Source organism: Actinia tenebrosa, unplaced genomic scaffold (assembly GCF_029948245.1).
Source record: "Actinia tenebrosa isolate PJP-AT-01 unplaced genomic scaffold, QUT_ActTen_1.0 PGA_scaffold14__42_contigs__length_11649687, whole genome shotgun sequence".
NCBI classification, from domain to species: domain Eukaryota; kingdom Metazoa; phylum Cnidaria; class Anthozoa; order Actiniaria; family Actiniidae; genus Actinia; species Actinia tenebrosa.
Window position 1 is genome coordinate 6726025 of NW_028292574.1, and position 21664 is coordinate 6747688.

Consider the following 21664-nt stretch of genomic DNA (forward strand, 5'->3'; position numbering starts at 1 on the left):
AGAAGAAGAAGAAGAAGAAGAAGAAGAAGAAGAACCGATAGTTTGAAGGAGAAGGAGGAGAAAATGTGGAATAAAAAGGTAACCTCATTAAATGCAATTACAAATTGAGCAACTAATTCAATTCAATTGAATTTCAGTTTATTTTCACTGTTTTTTTTTTTTTTTTTTTTTTTTTTTTTTCAATTTTATATCATAGAATTACAAGAATATATATATTTTAAATAATATTTAGATTTTTTTACTATAATTAACATATAATAGGTGTAAGTGTACGACAGCCAAAGGAGATAAAGCTTTCTAGTTGGCTGTCGTAATATTGCATCTAGGGTCAAAAAAAAAAAAAAAAAAAAAAAAAAAAAAAAAAAGAAAAAAAAGGAAGAAAAAGAAGAAGAAAAAAGAATAAAAAATTACAAGGCTATAATATTATACAACATGCTAAGGAAGCTACTTCCTTCTTGACTTCATGGCCGGTAGGCCCATTAATTTCTTACTGAGTGAAAGGAGGAGGGTCCAAACCATTGAAAAAATTTCTTTTTTGCGAATCCCCCAGCACCCCCTTCCCCCCTCCCCCTCCCCCCTCCCCCCTCCACCAATAACAACGTATGGGAGCTGTAACTTCATTTTTGCGCCTGATACGTAACCAAGACCAAGACTACCTTGCGAGTGTCAAGTTCGAAATTGCATACAGTAAAACAGTTTACAAAAGCACGAATCCACTTTACTTAAAGCATTGACAAAATCCACTTGACTTAAATACTTTAATCTCGTCTTTCAGATGGCAGTAGTTCAAGGTTTACCCACATTATTCTACTTTATTTTTGTTACTACAAGTGTCTGGGCTGCAGGTAAGATTACGCTTATTCTAATTTCACATGTTGTTACATCCTACCCAGATACTAAGATCTGGATACGGACTTATCATGAATAAATGTAAATATAATGGAGAATGAGTAAATATCGTATAATTAGGTTTAAAATCAATTTAAGGACAAGTGGTAAAAATATATGGTCCCTACTCGAACAAAGTTTATATTCAGCATACCTTCAAAAATATTGAACGAGTCTAGTAGCTGGCTTTGATTTCCAACTAAAAGAGTTCAAGGTTTACCCACATTACACATTATTTCTGTTACTACAGGTGTCTGGGCTGCAGGTAAGATTAAGTTTATTCTAATTTGCCATGACCTTACATCCTATGGTTTTGACAACTTTATTCATTGATAGGCAAAAATTAATTATATCAATAACAATATAATAACGATACGACAACATCAAAAGTACTTAATTATTTGAGCGAAAATTTGACTGATTTTTTTGTAGAAGCAACAGCAGATCCTAATAAACAAAGAAAACAACCTTTTGAATATGTTCCTTGAAGTTACGATAGCAAAAAGACACGATCATTTTTGTTCCTGAAGGGCATATCGATTCATCTTCGACATGAATAAAACCTTGACTTACCCAAACTCAATCTCCTTTAACCCTCTGCGATTATATTTAGATTTAAAAACTGTTCATTTTAATTTTCTTAATCTACATTTTTACACAAGAAAGTGTTCACAAACGTTAAGCTGAAGCTCTTAAGACCTGCGTAAAACTTGAAAACAATCTTAAAAATTAGGTCGAGCAAGCATCAGGCTTGGTTTAATTGTGACTACTTTTTCCAGCAAAATAAAAAAAGATTTTATTGCGATTTTTAAGAATCTAAAGCTAAAAATTTAAATGAGATGGTTTACTTTACTACTTTCAAGAGCTAGGACATCTTTTTGTTCACCGAGGTTTCGATATGCGAAAATAAAAGAAAGAAACTCTATTGAAGAAGAAGCTGATGACAAGCATTTGAATTCAAGAACAATGGTATCTTTCGATTTTACCTATTCGTCACGAAATTCATTCATCTCAGATTTCGAAATAAGAACACATCTTATAGTTTAAAAAGTTATAGATTTTTCTACTTAAAAAAAGTACAGTTTTGTCTTGAGAAAAGATGTTTGTGTATTGAGACTTGCTCCTTTTCTGGCACTATCTTCGAAGGAGGTAGCATTTTTTGGACTAAAAAGCAGAATGTTCTAGCATTTAGAAGGACGTGTTTCTGCGTTCTCAGCTCGCAAAGAAAAACAAAGGTCCTCAAGTTCTATTTGTGTGACTTCATTTCGTTTTGAACACCACTCTCAAATCCCCCGTTGAGCTTATTTTCAACCCTACTTATACTTGCATAAAGATAAGGCAACCCTTGCGATAAACACAAAATTAGTATAGGTAATAGCATGATCTCGAGAAAGGCTCGTCCAATTTTGAAAACTTTCAAAAAATCACTGTACAATTTTGATGTTCGTTTGATATATCTTTTTAATGACAACCTTTCACATTTACAATCTTCATGCATACTCTCTCGCTCTCGCACGTATTTTTACCCATGATGCCTTGCGGCCTTACATAAGAATACTAAAATCACTTATACCTAAATTCCGAATTGTACGAGAAGATTGTGCGCTGTTTTTGTTTATGTCACGGGACAACAATCAAACAAATATCATTCCTCTTTAAAATATTTTAATTATCAATCAATTCATCATTAACCTGGCAACACGCATGTCCTAAAGATGATATACAAGCCCGTGTGGTCAAAAAAAGAAAGTTACAACACGTGAGTCATGTGCCTTTCACGAGTGGCACGTACAACCAAGTTTTGACCTTGAACTTCCTTAAGTCTAATGTATCCTTTCTGACTTGCCCTGAACTTGTTGTGACCCGGTTACGACTCTTTGCCCTCTGAAGTTTATCAAATCAATCAGGCATTTAATCCGTGCCCTAATTCCGTTTAAACCGCTGTAGCAATTGACCTTACTATGACCAAACGCTTCCTTGTAGGTCGTAGTTTATTCCTATAATCAAACTAATTATTGATTCATTCATTCATCATTAAGATATTCTAGTTTTTTCAAAATCTAGATTAAGAGGGAACGCCTCCTGAAATGTTTTAGTCAATAAACGAACAATTATAACAACCTGTCAATCAATTTGATTTTTGAACAAATTCATATAAAAAGGGATGCATAAGAAATATTGAGAGATTTAGATTATGAGATTGGTGAACGAAGCCAAAATAAAAGATAGAACTTCGTGGTCGTACTCTATTGAGCCAGAGCCCCCGTAATATTTATAATACGCTCAACAATATGGAGCACCTTAATTAGGACTCTGCAGAGTACAATTTGGGATTTAATTGTACTCCTCTTGTCCAATCAAAATGGAGTGATTTTGTTGAGTGTATTCATAAGTATTAAGATACAGTGAACAGAATCAAGGGGGGTGACTGTTACCTAAAAAGGCATCACACAGCGTCACAACTCCAAAGAGGGGTGTCTACCCACCTAATATATACCCCCCTGCATCTACTCTTGAAATAGTGGACTCCAAAAACGCATAAAAATCCATATGGGATACTTTATATTTCAGATGATTGTCGAGACCTTGCTCTTGGCATGCAGAACAGTGTCATAGCAGCTGACAAGATAACAGCATCTTCAGGGACAGCAGGTGACCAGGCCAGACTAAACTACACTAATGGACCATCGTGGTGTGCTATTGGAAATGATGATAACCCTTATCTACAGATTGACTTAGGGACCCCCCACATCATTTGTGCTGTGTCAACACAGGGTGACCATTTGGCGAAACAATGGGTCAAGACTTTTCAGCTTAATTGTTCTGATGATGGGAAGACTTATCATCCATACAGGGAGAATGGCAACACACAACAGGTCAGAGGGCGCAATAAAATCTTTTGAATTTTTGTAAAATTACTTGATAGCTTTTGAGGGACCTTTCTTACGCGGCAGCCATGTTAACTGGATCAGTAGGTTTATCCCGCGTGACCTCGAATTCAAGCGTTTCGGGGCGAGATTAAACAAAGGGTATTCACCGTCATGGGAATATACATGGCGCCGTTTGTTGAAGCCTGCGACTCAGGCTTGCTTCTCGCGTTTTCTTGTGATTCGACTTCTGTCCATCCTAATTTCAACGGAAAGAATTAGTTTTAAATTCTTGATTATTGGAAGGCAAAACTCCTGATGTCTGAAATGTAAATAATTATCTATATTTCCACTTAAACATTATTTACATACTTGTTATTCACTTTGTCTTTATATTGTTCTGCTTAACAACTTTATTTGCCAACCGTCTTTATGTTAAATAATATAAGCAGTTACTCAGCTAGATTAGCTTTTTAGTTATTTCTGAGTAACTTTTACATTAACATGTTCCACTTTCTACCTTTTTTTGTAATATTCTCAAGTATAAGATTATGTAATAAAGTTGATTGATTGATGTGAAGACGTCACAAAGACGGAAACTTGAAAAACGTATTCCTATTCATCGTTGACACATTTCTAGACATATTATGGTAACGTGGATGGTGTTGGAATCGCCAAGCAGATTCTTTATCGAGGAATCATTGCCAGAAATCTACGTATCCTACCCATGATGCACCACGGGGCTGCTTGTATGAGAGCTGAGATATATGGAGTACAAATACGGTCAGGTAAGATAAAAATATCCTATGGTTATCTTGAGAGATGGAACAGCCCTCTCTTTCTTGAGTGAATGCATATCATTGCAAACCATGTGTTATTTTCTTGAGAATAAACTAATTGTTTGTTTGAGTTGTACGTATTCATATTCATGTTTCTTCTCATACGTAACCCCGCCTTGAACATAAACCGTTAAAGAAATAAGGTCTTTTGCAGCAATAGGCGACGTGGCCCCTAGCCAAGCTTTTCCATCTAACACATTTTCCCACACAAATTCTCATAAAATATTCGATTTTGTATTTAATGTCATTTCTATTGTGTTACATATTGTAAGCTGAAACTTTGCCTCCTCACTAATATCGAGGTCCTCTTAACATTTCTGATGTTCATTTTGACAACTTCTCTTTTCAAGGGTCACGTGACCTGTTGCAAAAGGCCTATTTTACTAGCTAGAGAATAGGCCTTGCTGGAAAAGGCTCTGCTGGAAAAGGCTTTGCTGGATGGCAAATAAACTTAAAACTACTTCGTATCTTGAAATCCAAAAATATCTCCTAAGGGGAAAAAAGTTTTTTTGAAAAGATTTTTGATACGACATTAGTTATCCAGCATGAAATCTTTAAATAAAGGAAGTCCAAATTTTTTTGGCATCCAGGAACAATCACATGTCAATCTATTGCGAAAGGCCTATTTATATATTATCTACAATTTCTATTTGTCTCAGCCTCTAAAGTAAACTACGCCTACCGTAAAACAGCAACACAGTCCAGTACTGGTTGGTTTGGACCGCCTGATCGTGCAGTTGATGGGAACCGTAATCCAATCTATCATTATAAAAGCTGCAGCCACACGGACGACTTTGACAAAGAGCCCTGGTGGATGGTTGATCTTGGTCAGAGTATACCTGTGTATGAGGTGTTCATTGTTAATAGGAAAAGTCACTTCGAGAGGCTGCACGACTTTCTAATTCTTATTGGTAAATAATTCCGTTTAATATTAAATTTAAACAATAAGGCATCACAGCAGAATGATTAGGTGAATACTTAATGTTGCGAGGAAGTATTTTCTTTTTGAAACAAGACCTGCAATTTTGTTGCATGGCGTCGTGATGTTGTCAGCCAAATGGCCCACCTCCGAGATATGCTTCGATTGTCACGCACACTGAAAGGTTTCAGTATAAGGCTACGCTAAATTAAATTAATTCTTACCGACTGTCACGAATGACTGAGCATTTAGCACGTAGCTACTGAAGCCTTTTTGCGTGACAATCGAAGCATATCTCGGAAGTAGGCTATTAAGGCGACATTCACACTTAGAGCTGATCGATGCGGGTGGCTATTTACAAACTCATAGTTTTTTGTGTAAAAATTGGTACTCTCCACATAAGACGTGGAGTTCGGAAAGCGAACGCGGTTCGCCTTGGTTAAAGGCGTGCGCTATCACCGCTACGCCCCCCGTGCTTCCCTAGGACAATAGAGAAGGATGAGGACAGTAGCTGTGTTAATGTCATTGTATGAAATATTAATAACACTAATCTTTTATTTCTAGGTGGGAGTTCAAGCAATGCTGGTAAATCAAATCCCGTTTGTAACAGTGTGAAGGGTGCACTGCCCTCTGGGATTGGAACGTCTATCTACTGCCATCAAAGCATGATGGGACGGTTCTTGACTATCACGTTTGACAATCATGGGGGAATCCTCACATTATGTGAAGTTGAAGTTTACACTGAAGGTAACTGGCTACAAAATAGCATTGTCACAGGGAAGTTCTGGATGAGTCTCAAGAAACGATTTCTGAGATGCGCGATAGCTTTAATAATTTTTTATTGCAGGCGCATACAAACGAGGCATTTTCAGGCAGTGTTCATAGGAAACATAGAGTTATAGGCAATTTCTACGACTCTTTAAAATTCAAGGTTTTGCCTGAAGTGAGCTATTTCGTTTTAAACAATTATAATCCTGCTTCTGAAGTAAAATAAACCTTAAGGTGCTAACACCGTGCAACATTGCATGCAACATTGCAAGCAACAAATTTGAATCGGAGTGACACATTGCAACAAAATATCGCAACATCGCTTGTGTCAGCCTGCTATGTTAAGATATTTGGTCAGCAGTTATATATTTGGTGCTAGCTGATTGGCTGGAAATTTCGAAATGTTGCAAGTAATGTTGTAGCCATGTTTAACTGATGAAATTTGTCGCGCGCAATGTTGCAAGAGTAGAGCGCGATTCAACTTCAGATTCGTTGCATGCAACGTTGCGTGGAACAAGTTTGGGGTAGACACACGCTGCAACAGTCTTTTTGCGTGCATTGTTGCATGCAATGTTGCACCATGTGACAGCACCTTTAAAGTATTCCTTCATTAACATACCAAAGTTTTTTTGTATGTGTTTTCTATAGTGTGCGTAAGATGTTGCCCGAAAATGCCTCGTTTGCGAATCAGAGGACGAGATACTTTTCTGACAGCATAATAAACACTTTTTTCCTTCAATTAATAGAAACTATAAAATATTTATAGTAGACAGTTTTTAAAGCAAATACAATTTTTCATTATTTTTAGTTTATACGCGATTAGCCATTGGTGTATCCGATAGCAGCGCCGTGCCAGACAACAGAATGTCAGCAAGTACTATTTATAGTACCACGAGGACTGCAGCCAAAGCCAGGCTGCTTGGCAACAATTCATGGAGACCACGTGACAATGATACCAACCCATGGTTACAAATAGACCTTGGAGAGATTTACTACGTGTGTGCTGTGGCTACACAAGGTGACCCGAACGGTGACGAGAGGACAATAAAGTACAAAGTTAAAGGATCTATAGATGATCTACGTTGGGTGCCTGTAGAAAGCAAAACTTTGGAAAGGGAAATGGTAAATCAACTGAGGCAAAAACATATATATATATAATATACAATTACTGATTGATCAGCTTAAAACGCTATGAACAAAACAACCTACAATTATATTGACCGTCTTTGCGTTCGGAAATCATTACATGTCAAGATATAATGTTCAACATAGAGTTTATGAGGTTTTGAGCATCAGCGGATTTGTAGCACTCTATGTTTAGAATTCGTGGCATTTTCAAAGATCGGACTGGGCAGGAGGGGGGAGGATAGAAAACCACTCTATCTTCCTCCTGTAACTTTATTTCTCGATGTGTTCAGGTTTTTACTGGTAACGAAAATAAGTCAACAAGCATCATCAAGCATTCCTTGCCAAGTCCTCTAGCAGCTAGATTTGTACGGTTCTATCCTGTAGACAAGAGTAAAGCATACGCCCTTAGAGTGGAAATATATGGTGTTACCAAAGAACCAGGTACGCATGTTGAGTTTTTTGTTGAAAGAGCAGATACAAGATTCTGAGTTGAGATTTGGGGGTAGGAAGTGGGGTGGGCCGGGGTAGGAATCACTTCAGTAACAAATTTCTATCACTTGAAATATTCTCAGAATGTTATACTTCCTACGTGTACATTATATATGAATGTGAATAAACCCAGTAAATGACCCCTCGTCACGAGTCTTTCCTATAGCTCCTCAGTGGTAGAACATGCGACCAAAATCCGGAAGATCATGTGCTCGATTCCTATCAGAGACTCTGATTTTTTCCCAATTTCTTTTTAGCTACAGACAAATGATAAATAATTTCTATTTCCTGAGTTTTAAATAAAAGTTTTAGGCAAAATTCTAGGTTGTGGTGGTTCGAATTCACGGGCTCCCATGAAACGTTCCCCTGTTCCCTGCTTTTCAAACAAGCAAACATTCTAATAAAGCCTTTTTGTACTTTTTGTTAGCTCCACCAATACCACCACCGATAGGGAACAAAGAACTGCATCCCAGTCACGGTTCGCATGCAGACTTGGTTTGCAGAGCAGAAAGAGGACTGAGCATCAAATGGTACCATAACGATACAGACATTACAAGTTACTCTATCGGTTCAGTAAGAACAGGATCAATACTCATATCAACAGTACATGTAAACTACACATCAGCTGATGATGTTTATGACAAATATTCTTGTGACAAAGCGCTAAGACACTGTACCAGTTTGGACTACATTTGTCAAGTGGATTATGGTTCATACAGAAAATTGCAGAGCAGAGGAAGCATCTCAACATTATTAGGTATGTATTTTGCTTTTTTAATTTCTAGCTTTCAAAAAAGACCTTTCCAAAGCATCATAGTAATGTAGGTGAAGCAAAGCCGATTTCCTCCCTCCGTACAACACAACATGTGAGTTGAATGTGGTATGTGTGTGAGTGTGAACGTGGGGACACTATAATTGGGACCTGGTTCCCCTTGTCTCCTCCTGGGTTTCCCCCGAAAAAGGATTAAAATTTGTTTCAGTCAAGACTTAGGGTAGGTCTGTTGGATTTCAAAGTTGTAAATTATTTACGTCAAAGTTGGTTTGTTATATACTTGATGCTGAAATGATCCTAACATTAAGTAAATAACCTATTATAGAGTCTTTGCACCAATTATGACAAGAAGCTGCGAGTATTGAGTCTGTTCAAATCTGATTTACATGAGAACTAATAGACCTCTGTACCTTCGTTGTTTGTTGTCCCATTTTCGAGACCATGTGATGCCACTCTTGGGAGTTGATTCTTTTATATGTACATATTTTAAATGCTCATCATAAAAGAACTCTTCTCAGGAGAAAATCACGTGGTCTGAAATGCGCAATTTGCAGGTAAAGAGGTCTATTCAGTTTCCCTAGGGAAAACACCTTATTGTTGTTCCTTTTGTCATTGCTGCCATCACGTGATGTTGCAAAGCCTCTATAATGGGATCAGCAGACGAAAGTTGATTTCTCTGTTTTTCTACAAAACGTAGTGCCCACGAGACCAAGACATCTTAACGCCACAATCAACCCTCAACGTGGGACCCAAAGACCAACTGTAACGTTGAAGTGGGAGAAACCAATGAGAGCAATTGGCAAAATAACAAGCTATACCCTATTCTATAACTACGTCATTGATAATAAAAGCAATATGCCGTCAATGGCCATTACCGATTTTACAACCATGAGCTACACGATTAAAGTCATTGGTGGAGCACGTTTTGGATTCTATTTGAAAGCGAAGGCCAATGGTCTTATTGGAGATCCCTCTCAAACGTGGACTGCACACATTCAGGAATGTAGTAAGTATTGTAAATTCTTAAAGCAGCTTTCATATGACTGTGGAAAAAAAGTTGGTGCTGTATACACGTACCTTGCCGTGACCGTGATGTTTTCTAGAATTTTGATTGAGTGTCCACCCCGTGTTTATGTCGTGATTTGATGGAGAATTCTAGTGTAATGTGATTGGGCTGTCGTACGCCTTGCGGTGTCACAACCGTGTTCGTGCTGTGAGGTTTTCATGGTCATACGAAAACAGCTCTAGTCTATTCTTCTATAACATGGCTCATTTACAGATTGAATTGGAATTTAGCGTGTTAGGTTTTGCAGAGGTAGGAAAATCGGAAAATTTGGAGAAAAACCAACGAATCTAGGGAAACACCTAACATGCAAACTCCACTCGCATGTTGGCGAGTCCAGGAATCTAATCCGACAACCTAGAGGTGGGAGGTGAGATACGAGTGCACTACCGTAAGCCACCCTTGATTCCCTCGAAGGGTTCTAGTCCTAGCGCAGACCCGGATCATGTGAGTTGAGTTTGTTTGATGTGTTGTTCTCTAATGTGCTACGAGGGTTTTTTCTCCAGGTTCTCTGGCTTCCTCCCTCCGAAAACTTCAACATATGAGTTGAGTGTTGTATATCGTTAATACAGAATGTAGTAGTAGTGCGTGTGCAGCGAAGCTCACGGAAGAGCCCCGTACAGAGAGTGATAGTTGTTAAAAATAGTTTTTAGATAACATTAGGTACGAAAGATATCTTGAACTCAGTGCAGTATCTGCATGTGGTAAGAGTTATGCAAAGGTAAGATTACAAAGAAATACTCACTCTTATTTTCACTACGCTCAAAACAGAACCGTCATCTGCTCCAGCAAACATCAAAGTGACTATGTCCGACAAGGGAAAATACAACGTGTCATGGGAAGAAATACCTAGAGAGCTAAGCAATGGTAAGATTATTGCCTTCGAGGTAAATTGGTCTTCCTTGGCTAGACGAATACGTCGATCACCTGTCGTATCTCGTGCAGCTAATGCTAGCGAGTCACCATACATACTGGTGAACATAAGCCTTACAGACAACATGAAGTACAACATCACTGTACGAGGATACACCATTGCAGGTCCTGGTCCATTTAGCGACCCTATAGTCCTTAAAAAAGGTAAAGTATGTATTCATAAGAGGCCAATGAACTACTTCGACGATACGGCGGCCATCTTGCCAGTGGGTGAAACAAAACAGATATGACAAAAAATATATAGAGTTTGGTGTGTTTGTCTTTCTTTTATGGGTAAATGTGTTGTATTTTCTTGTGGTGAGCTGTTACTATCAATCGACGTCATTACTGTAACAAAACTTTGTTTCCCCTCTGGGCTACCAATAATGCCTTGGGATCCAAGGTGTCCGCCATATAGTGGAAGTAGTCCATTAACAGTATAACCTTTATTAATGATGGTAGCACAACTTACACAGCTAGACATTGAAATGGGCGACCGTATACATCAACGATTTGGCACGAACGTTCACGCCAAAATTATAGGGACTCCATCGGTATATGCTATCGCCGAAAGCGATTTAGTAAACCAATTCTTTTGACTTTTTTCTCTTAATGTGGCTTCCGTATTCATATTTCCTGACCGCATTTCTGGCTTAAATAAAAAATTGCAACATGCAACATGCAACATGCAACATACAACATGCAACATGCAACATGCAACATGCAACATGCAACATGCAACATGCAACATGCAACATGCAACATGCAACATGCAACATGCAACATGCAACATGCAACATGCAACATGCAACATGCAACATGCAACATGCAACATGCAACATGCAACATGCAACATGCAACATGCAACATGCAACATGCAACATGCAACATGCAACATGCAACATGCAACATGCAACATGCGGCATGCGACATGCAACACGCAACACGCAACATGAGACATGAGACAAAACCTTCACCAACCTTTTTTGAAGCAGCTGTAATATTCTACTTAACTGACTGTGAAGGTCTCTCATCTTTTTTTGTAGAGAAAGCGGAAGAAAGTAAGCAGGATGATCAAGTATCTGATTTAGTCGTAGTGGTTGCTGTTGTTTTCTCTTTACTCTTCGTCCTAGCCGTTGGGTTGATCGTCGTTATTTTCTGGTATAAAAAGTAAGCGTTCACAATTATTTTCTTTTACCCGCTGCCAACCCATACTTCATACTTTTCTTCGAGCTAGAAATATACGTATTTCAAAAATACTATACTCAAATGAAGAACAAGGGTAGAATCTCATGGAATGAAAAAGAATCACTTCATTCCAGCTGTAAAAGGTTTTATAGTCAGCCTTCATGCCGTAGGGTAATCTATGCCTTCATATCGTTCGAGTCATTTATCCATTGTTTTATTTTTTGAAGACATAAAGGCGAAGATATAGTAATATATGGACGAACTATTTTTGGAGGGTCTAACAAAGATACCCCTTATGAGGACAACCTCGGAGCACAAGAAACAATCTACCTAGTTCCCGTCGGTAAGCAATGATTTGCAGCCTTGATTAAGTAAGGCTATTTATAAATTTGTTTTGATGTATACGCTAATCACGTTGACAAATGGCTCATAGATTTCCATTGACTGTCCTCTTATTGATCATAGATGACGTCTTAACATGTTCAAAACTCAAGTGTAATCACGAGCACATACAACGAATGGTTTTAATTTATACTGAAACCATGCCTTTTTAATGCATCTTTCTTTTCTCTTCAAATTTAGATGGGCATAAGAAAAATGAAAAGCAGAAGGAGGGAAACATAGAAATGGTAGAAGTAGAGTGCGATGCTATTTATGAGAATAAGACAGAAAAAATCGGTATCCATCAGTTTCCAGACTTTATGAACCGAGCTAGAAAGAAGGAACATGAACTACTGGTGCACCAATTCAAGGTTGGCATCAATACTTAGTAAAATGTGAAACGTTATGTGTCCATGCTCCGGTCTATTTAACTCTTGCCGTAAAGTATATGCAGCGTGCAACATGCAACATTGCAACATGCAACATGCAACATGCAACATGCAACATGCAACATGCAACATGCAACATGCAACATGCAACATGCAACATGCAACATGCAACATGCAACATTGCAACATTGCAACACGCAACATGCAACATGCAACATGCAACATGCAACATTGCAACATTGCAACATGCAACATGCAACATGCAACATGCAACATGCAACATGCAACATGCAACATGCAACATTGCAACATGCAACATGCAACAAAACCTTCACAAACCTGTTTTAAAATAGCTGTATATGTGATAATAATATTCTTCATGGTTTATCTATTTTAGATATTACCACAAGGTCGTCTGTACCCTTGCACTGTTGCCATGAAACCGATCAACAAATCTAAAAATCGCTATGGCAATATCATCCCATGTAAGTATTGCAATAGACATCTTACAGCACGTAATGCAGCTCCATTTGGAGGACATAACAATATGTTTCCAATTAACAGGATATCAGGAAATCGAAATTATTTTGTTTTGTTCTTCGAATTGAGCTGATTTGGCGTAGCATGCAAGGGGTCTATAATACATCCCACGTTTCTAAGTTTTAACAGCGATGCTGATGTAATGCTGTATTTGAGAACATGCTGCTTTGTTTTCAGATGATAACTCGAGAGTCGTTCTGGAAAAGCTGGAGGGAGACGAAGATTCAGATTACATCAATGCAAGCTACATACGGGTATGACCACAGAAAGATATATCCTTAGTTGGAATACTATGCTTAATATTCGGGAATTGTGTTGTTGAATAAATTCTCTAGACAGGCCTGGCTAGGGTACTTAGGTATATGGATATCGCAGGGCATTTCTAACCCCGGGGTTCGGCATCCTCGACAACATATATCTGATTCATGAGCATAAAGAATCTTGTTTTTGGAATTTACTGGATCCCAATTGTTCCTCAAATTCTTAGTATAAAGGTTTCATAGAGGGAAAATATCTTGTATATTGGTACGTATCTCGGCAACCCCTGGCCGGGTCTGTTTAGCGTAGATTTTATAAAACAGTGTAAATTAGTTTGATTATGCTGTCCGATATTTTACATGATACAATGTGCCCATTAACATATACACAAAAACGTATATTACTAAGTATCAATATAGCTCTTCACTTCACTTTGCTATTCAGGGATACGACTGTAAGCAGATATCCTACATTGCAACTCAAGGTAGGCAATGTAAAACTTTGAAATATTTTTATTTCTCAATGCATCCCCCAATGATAGAGCTCAAATAATGTGTATCAATTTTTGTGTGTCCTAATAGGCCCTGTCTCTCAAACTGTTGATGATTTTTGGCGAATGATTTGGCAGGAAAAAACCTCAGTAATTGTCATGTTAACAGGCATCAGAGAACACAATAAGGTAAAAAAAATCCGATAGTGTACTGTTTTGGTATATACGATGCATTTGGCGTATTTCTTGGGAACTAACCACCCTTCGTCTCCTACCCCTTTTCCATTGAAAATGAAAAAGGAAGAAAATAATAACCCACATATATTAGGTAAGAATATTTTAGAAGGGTCGAAAGCATTATTTTTGAAGATATACGGTAAGGAGTGACTACTCCCCACACCTGTTGGGAATTTATGCTATTCCGATGAGCATTCATTCCACATTACTTTCTTTACAGCAATAGCAAAAGCATGAGCAAAATAAATTGACCTTGTTTTCTTACAGACAAAATGCGAAAAGTATTGGCCAGAGAATAGCAAGACGTACCAGGACCTATCTGTACATCTACAAGAGACTGAAGTATTTGCTGACTACTCCATCCGCACTTTTGTAGCATCCAAGGTAGCCGAAGCAAATATCCCCCTTTCTTATTAAATAATTATAATAGAGAATTCTTTTCGTATTCAAGCAGTGAACGCCAAAGCTATTTTCTTAAAGAAAGGCTGTTGTACAAGGCTAAAATCTTGTTATTCAGAAGGTTTAACTTGTTTGGAAGTGGAGATGACCGATGAAAGTGGAAGCAAAGTGTTAACCCAAAGCAAAAATTATATTCGAAAATGAGGTTTAGACCTTCATTTACTTATTTCCCATACATTTTCTATAAAAAAGCCTGACAAAGAAACATTCTAACACAAATACAACAAAACATCTTTGTATTGAAAATACCGCTTCAAACAGGCATTTTATCATAGTACATCATAGTTTCTAACTCTTTAAAAAAGGTTTTGAGTGTTGGAAATTGGGATCAAAACTCATACAAAAGTCTAGTTTTTGGCGCTTTTTGCCATTATTGCTCATTATTGAAAAAATTTCCTCTTAATGAATTAAACTTTTTTACTTAATGACTACAATTGGTGGCGTGCCCTTATATTCCCCCATGAAAATAAGAGGACAAAAGACTTGCCGCCTTGATGACTGTCATTGCCAACGACACCAGGAGCAAATCTTTTGTCAAAATATTCCTTTTTTTTGTTTTGTTTAATAATGAAATTGATTTTTCATAGATGAAGACAAGAGAACAGCGCTATGTCTTCCAATATCATTTCACTACCTGGCCTGATAAAGGTGTTCCTCAATATGCAACACAGTTATTGGCCTTCAGAAGGCGTCTTGCATCAGACACAGCCATGGGGTCTCCTTGGGTTGTTCACTGCAGGTATATAAACCTTTTTTGTTGATTTCTCTTTCTGATTTGAAGATACAGCATTTCTTTTAGCCTTGTTTGTACGTCAAGCTATTTATAGATAACAATAAAAGTCCTTGAGGGATCGCAACATCGTTCATTGTTCAGCGTTATCATTATAACGTCACGGCACTCGAACACGCGTTTTTTCCAGGTATAAGAAATTTACTTACTACTATTCTTTCTATTTATTTGTGGTTGAATGTTCATTGCAGTGCTGGTATTGGAAGAACAGGAGCTTTTCTTGCCATCGACGCCATGATAAGACAAGCACAAGAGAACAAAACGATTGATGTTGACAACTTTGTTAAAACAATGAGACAAAACAGACAAAACATGGTGCAGACAAAGGTATAGTTTGCTTCCGAACTATTTTAATTCAAAACAAACTTTGATCATTTGTAATCCTACATGGTTTCCTGTACCTTCTAGTTGACCTGATATAGTTTACTATTTTCTCATGACCTTACAGTAAAGAAAAGTTCATCCATCCATTCCGTATCCATCCATCCATGTGTTCGTCCTTCCTGCCTTCTTTTATTTCTTCTTTGCTTGCTTCTTTGCCTTGCCTTGCCTTGCCTTGCCTCGCCTCGCCTCGCCTCGCCTTGCCTTGCCTTGCCTTGTCTTCCTCTTTTTTTCAAAAAGCAAACAAATAAACAAACAAACGAACTAACTAAATCACATACATGATGTAGCGCTAGAGATACCTATCTGATACAAAAATAACTAATATTTATCTTTACTAAAACTCAAATCTGTCCACCCTATTCATCAGGAGCAGTACCTGTTTATACACATGGCGATTCTCGAGCATCTCACGTGTGGGATAACAGAGATACAAGCACAGCAACTGAGGAAGACGATCAACGAACTGACTATACACGACCGTAAAGAGAAAATCACGGGATTTGAAAAGGAATTCAAGGTTTTTTTTATTTAAAGCACCATTAGCTACTTCTTTACCTTGGCACAATGTTATCCCACTTCAGACCACGTTTCATTCCCTATACTGTAATTTCTTTGTTCAACGTCTGCACACGAAAAGACACACGAAAATCAGTACAACGCAAACAGAATCTTTTTCACAAGAAAAAGTCCCTTAGCGGAAATAAACGAAAGCATTACGCCTAAGGAAAAGATGGGTGGATTGACAGGGATGGAACCCTACGGCTTTAAGAAATTTGATATTAAAATTATGAGGAAAATCGCATTAATGTCTTGAGCCATTTGCACTCTATGCAACCCCCCGCATAGAGGCTTTGGACCATGACGTGATGGCGTGCAGCCATAGGAAGAGACAATCAAGTCTTTTTCTCCATGGAAACGGAATTACTTTTCGCGTAAATTGGACCAGATTAGATTAGATTGGAATGCTTCTGACATGGTGCATGCCATCAAGTGATGGTGCAAGTTAACCTCTATTGATACAACACAGCACAAAACCAAAACAACAACAACACACAAATTTTTGATATTAGTGTAAAAGTTGCTCTGTGACTCAGGGGGTGATGTTTCATTTTTTTAATTTTCAAATTGTTGTGTTTATTGTTCTCAAGCATCTTTCAGCCCTGTGTCCTGATATATCCAAAGACGAGATGAAACATGGAAGCAAGATGTGTAACAGCAAGAAAAACAGGTTTCAACACATCCTGCCTTGTACGTTTGACAATTCCTATTTCTCTATATTAAGATTAAAAAAGTTACACAAATTACATCACTTTATCTTTCCACAAATGAGAAGCAATCTTCTCACCACGTGTAATCATATTTATTATTATTGCTTTCTTTACTGGTCTTTCTTGAGAAAACATGAATGATTAGGGAAGTGACTGAAATAAGTTTGAAAATATTAAGCATTGATGTTATTTATCGAAAACCATTTTTCTAGTAGATAGACCTAGTTACATACACAGATTATCCACACCACATACTTTTCCCTTGAGTATTATTTCTTTCTTTCTAAAGACAATAAAAGACAATACGAATATTCTTGGATTTGAATCAAATAATTAAAAAACTTTCGGCTCAAAGGCAATTAATCTACAATCTTCCTATCATAGTGGATAAAGCTAGAGTTATTCTACAAGCTGACACGGATAAAGCGGGAAATGGCTACATCAACGCCTCATATGCCAACGTACGTTATTTTTTAATACTTTAATGATTTCTAATAAATTATTAATATTTATTAATAAATTCATTAACAATTTTTTGTTGAAAACATTTTTGGACTTTGATATCTTAGGGCTACAGACAAAAGGACGCGTACATTTTGACCCAGGCTCCTCTCGACACCACCATCGCTGATTTCTGGAAGATGATCTATGACAACAAACTGGGAACCATCGTTATGCTGAATAAGAGTAAAGAGGAAAAAATGGTAAGGGGATTTTTTTGCATTCCCTTAATTATCTGAATGAATCCCGTTTCGAGCCTATCCCGATCCATGCTCAGCTTGATCATCAAGTACGTTGTATTGATAAAGTGCATCCCTTTCCATGAGATTAAAAAGAACAAAAGACGTGTCCGCCATGTTTGTCGACATGACAAAAACCACCAAAACCAAATCGTTTGTCAACGTCAACCAAAATGGCGGCTCTGACGTTCTTATTATGCTGAATAAGAATGAAGAGGGAAAAATGGTTAGGAGATTTTATTTTTTTTGTGCATTGCTTGGCATAATCGTTTGAATGAATCCCGTTTCAAGGCTATCCCGACCCATGCCCTTTTGTCAACGTCAACCATAATGTCTCTGACGTCACATACACCCCAAGAATTCAACATTCCAATCTGAGGCTCAAAGCAGTGAACTGCAAATTTCATGAAAAATGTTTTCAGATTTCATAATATTTATACATTTATAAATATCGTTTATCAGAGTTACCTTTCATACTGGCCTGAAAAGGGATCATTGGAGCTTGGGAACATCACAGTTGAAATCATCCAAGAAGAAACTGAGAATTGCATAGTGTCACGAGAGTTTAACCTGACTCACAATCACAAATCAGTAAGTTATTCCACTTTCGTTACACATTCGATTCTATGCCATGAAAATCATGCGAGTTGAGCTTGTTTGATGTGTTAACCTCTTCCTTGGCACGAGGGTTTTTCTCAGGGTTCTTGGGTTTTCCTCCCTCCTTTCCATCCGTCCATCTGTCCGTCCGTCCATCCGTTCATCCATCCATCCATCCATCCATCGTCATTTTCTATCATTCGATAATGTTAACCCTCATGATCTAAAATTCTTTCATACAGGATGGTTCTAACAAACCACTCAAAGTGAGACATCTACAGCACACAGGATGGAGTGATGGATCCGTACCGGGAACTGCAACATCTGTGTTAAATCTTGTTGAAAAGATACAAAGATCACAGCAACAGTCAAACAATAAGCCTGTCGTTGTGTTGTGCAGGTAGATATTCTCATATCATATTTTTGAATGGACCTCTATACCTTGGTAGAAATGTTTCAGACCACGTGCCATTCTCTTGAGAATAAGATCCTTCGTTTGAGTTGTATTCATATTCATGTGTCTTCTGATGTGCAGCCGTTGAACGCTCTAGGGCACGTGGTCTGAAATGGAAAATCATGACTCCAAAGCCAAAAAAGTGTATTGCAATCCATCTTTAGGTTATCCCCTCCCCCTCAAAGTACCTGGGTTTCAATCAGCTGATAAAAATAGTCTTTTTGAATCTCAATATGTGCTCGAAATAGAGGTTAAACACACACCAAGTGCTGTCAGACAGAAAGAATTCTATTTTTTTAAAATCCACAAATGACAGGAAATGCAGACGTAGCTAGGAGGATGGACCAGCTTTCTTACTCGGTAACAATGTAACAATTTTTATGAGAAAAAAAATTGCTTTCACCCGTATGAATTTATTCTCAAGCGCTTGAATGCGAGGCCGCCCGTGGAGGAATCTATCGTTGAAACCAGCATGGCCGCCGCGTGATAAAGGCCCATATCATAGTACCCAAGATCTGGATTTATTCTCAATTATTTTCCCCTTGTCCTTGTTACAGCGATGGTGTAGGTCGTAGTGGTACGTTGTGTACAATCCTGTCTCTACTCGACCGTGTCAAAACCGAACAAATGGTGGATGTCTTCCAGACTGTGAAAGCACTGAGAATATCGAGGCCTGGAGCCGTGGACACTGCGGTGAGTTTATCATTGTTTGTCTCTTTTCCCTATTCTTGACCACTTTCAACCAATAATATAGTTTCTAACCCCACTTTCCCCTTCCCTGATTAATCTCTCGTACCTCGCTCGCCTCTCACCCAATGGATGCGTCCTGGGTTCGAGTGCCACGGGGCTCGGAGTCGCATGAGAGTAGAGTTGCTTATTGGTTCTCTCCTGTACTGTAAAGGTTTTTCTCCGGGTTCTCCGTTCTAGATCTTCTTCCACTTCAAAAATCAGCTTCCAGGAAATTCCAATTGGGATTTCAGTGCGTAAAGAGCCATTATGTGGAAATTCCACTGTTAAATCCTACACGTTTTATTGTATTCGTTTATTCTTTGTGTACCAAAACGAAATTGGTTTTATCTGATTAAATTTAAAATTCATTATTGGTTTATTTCGCCTTTTCTTTTCTTCAGATCCAATACCAGTTTTGTTTCCAAGTAGTTATGGATTACCTGGAGTCCTTCAGCGAATATGCAAACTTCAATGGTTAAATTAAGGGCATACTAGACATCTTTACCTTGGACGTGTTATGTGCATTTCCTATTTCAGACCACGTGCCATTCCCTAGAGTATCTTCGCTCGTCTTCGCACTTGTTGCTATCTTCAAAATCTTATAATCTCAAGTCATATGGTTTACGTTCTTTCTCAGTTGCTGCTCCGTTCCTCTGGAACTCTCTACCTTCTTCAATTAGAGATATTTCCAGTTTATCTTTATTTAATTCTAAACTCAAGACTCATTTATTTTTAAATAAAAGTTAGCTTTTTCTTTATAATCATATTATCTATCTTATTTATTTATTCCTTTACGTTATGTTACTAAGCGCTTAGAACAGACTTGTATAAGCGCTATATAAGCCATATATATTATTATATTATATTATCATTCCATTGTTTAACGGTTGTGCACAAGAAGACACATAAATATGGATACAACTGAATCGAATTGAATCTTATTCTCAAGAGAATGACACGTGGTCTGTAATAGGAAAACATTACGCCACTTGCAAGTTGAAAATATCTATTTGACTTGAAAAAGCCGGCTTTATATAATCATGATTTTTTTTTTTTTTTCAAAAGGGTATCGTCTACTTAAACATATAATTGTGGAGCGGATGTCATTTTAAGTGGTTTCCTATCTGTTACAATACCATGAGAGAGAGTTTCCCTTTAATTGGAGGGACACTCTGCAACCACTCTGTCGTTGCACTGTTGCAGCTGAAGGCAATGTTTCCTCAACGTTTACGTATAGACCGTTTTCTCAAGGTTGCGTGCACATCAAAATTTAATGAACTTGACGGACCACGATACAAGAACACGAGTATTATTATGCATTTCTATAAATTGTTTTCAGATAAGAATTCATAAAATCGATTATTCTCGTTAAAAATAAAACTGTCTTCAAAATTTTACTGTAAATATCGGTTTTCAGATTTGTGGCCCGTCAAGTTGGATGCACACGCAACCTTGAGAAAACGGTCTACTGCCATTTAAAATAAGAGAGAAAAACAGACGTCTTTGCAACAGGATGAAATAGCTTTGACTTTTAGCTTAATTGTAAATAAAACTACTTTGAATCGACTAGAAGCTAGTCTAGCGACAGAGTTGTTTTGAAAATGTGGATTTAGTCGGGTAACATTAACTTTTGATTTTCAGCTAAAATCACTTCGTAAAATATATGAATGTTGTCATCATACAAATTCTTACTTAGGGGGTAGAGGTTAGGGCGAATTTAAGCCCCTTCCCCACTCCTAATACTCCCTCGTCTATAAATAAAAATAACTAATAATAAGAATTCGAAAGAGCAGTCATATGTATATTCGATAAGGAAATTGTTTACCTTGATCCATGAAATATATATTCTGATTTGTTTGCAATAAGACCTCGTAAACTGGTTGTCCAGTAAATTATTCGTACTCAAGTAACCCTCATTTTGGGTCATTTATATTTTTTTTATTTATTCAAGATTCTGTCATTCAGATCTCCGTGTCCCAATATCATGCTTGATCAGATATGCAAATTACAGTGAAGGAAGTTGTTGGAACAAAGGTATGGAGGCTTCACAAGTACTAAAGCCAATTGTTGGGGCATCAACGATGAAATATTTTTCCATTTGAAAAATCCCAAATA

General features: G+C 37.6%; 2 protein-coding genes across 3 annotated transcripts in view; both read left to right on the forward strand.

Moving 5' to 3' along the window:
• The first annotated feature begins 18 nt into the window (after positions 1–18).
• LOC148911353 (uncharacterized) lies at positions 19–21115 on the forward strand. Of its 2 annotated transcripts, XM_089030069.1 has the most exons (30): positions 19–78; positions 776–845; positions 1139–1153; positions 3460–3764; positions 4396–4543; positions 5254–5505; positions 6078–6260; positions 7090–7403; positions 7700–7850; positions 8326–8655; positions 9368–9676; positions 10505–10810; positions 11692–11815; positions 12061–12176; positions 12416–12585; positions 13001–13088; positions 13321–13397; positions 13846–13885; positions 13983–14080; positions 14396–14512; positions 15175–15326; positions 15569–15704; positions 16129–16278; positions 16910–17009; positions 17414–17490; positions 17599–17733; positions 18232–18360; positions 18609–18766; positions 19378–19513; positions 19951–21115. In XM_089030069.1, exons 1-30 carry the CDS (start codon positions 64–66, stop codon positions 20026–20028), a joined length of 4479 nt encoding a protein of 1492 aa, XP_088886195.1. In that variant the 5' UTR covers positions 19–63; the 3' UTR covers positions 20029–21115. The 2 variants fall into 2 exon arrangements, with proteins under 2 accessions (XP_088886195.1, XP_088886196.1); XM_089030070.1 differs by lacking the exon at positions 1139–1153.
• A 340-nt stretch (positions 21116–21455) lies between these two features.
• Positions 21456–21664, forward strand: part of LOC148911354 (uncharacterized) — a gene marked incomplete in the record, with an annotated part of 110326 nt that continues 110117 nt past the window's right edge. Inside the window, 1 exon segment of the mRNA XM_089030059.1 lies at positions 21456–21583. Within this exon segment, the coding sequence (XP_088886185.1) occupies positions 21548–21583 (36 nt within the window).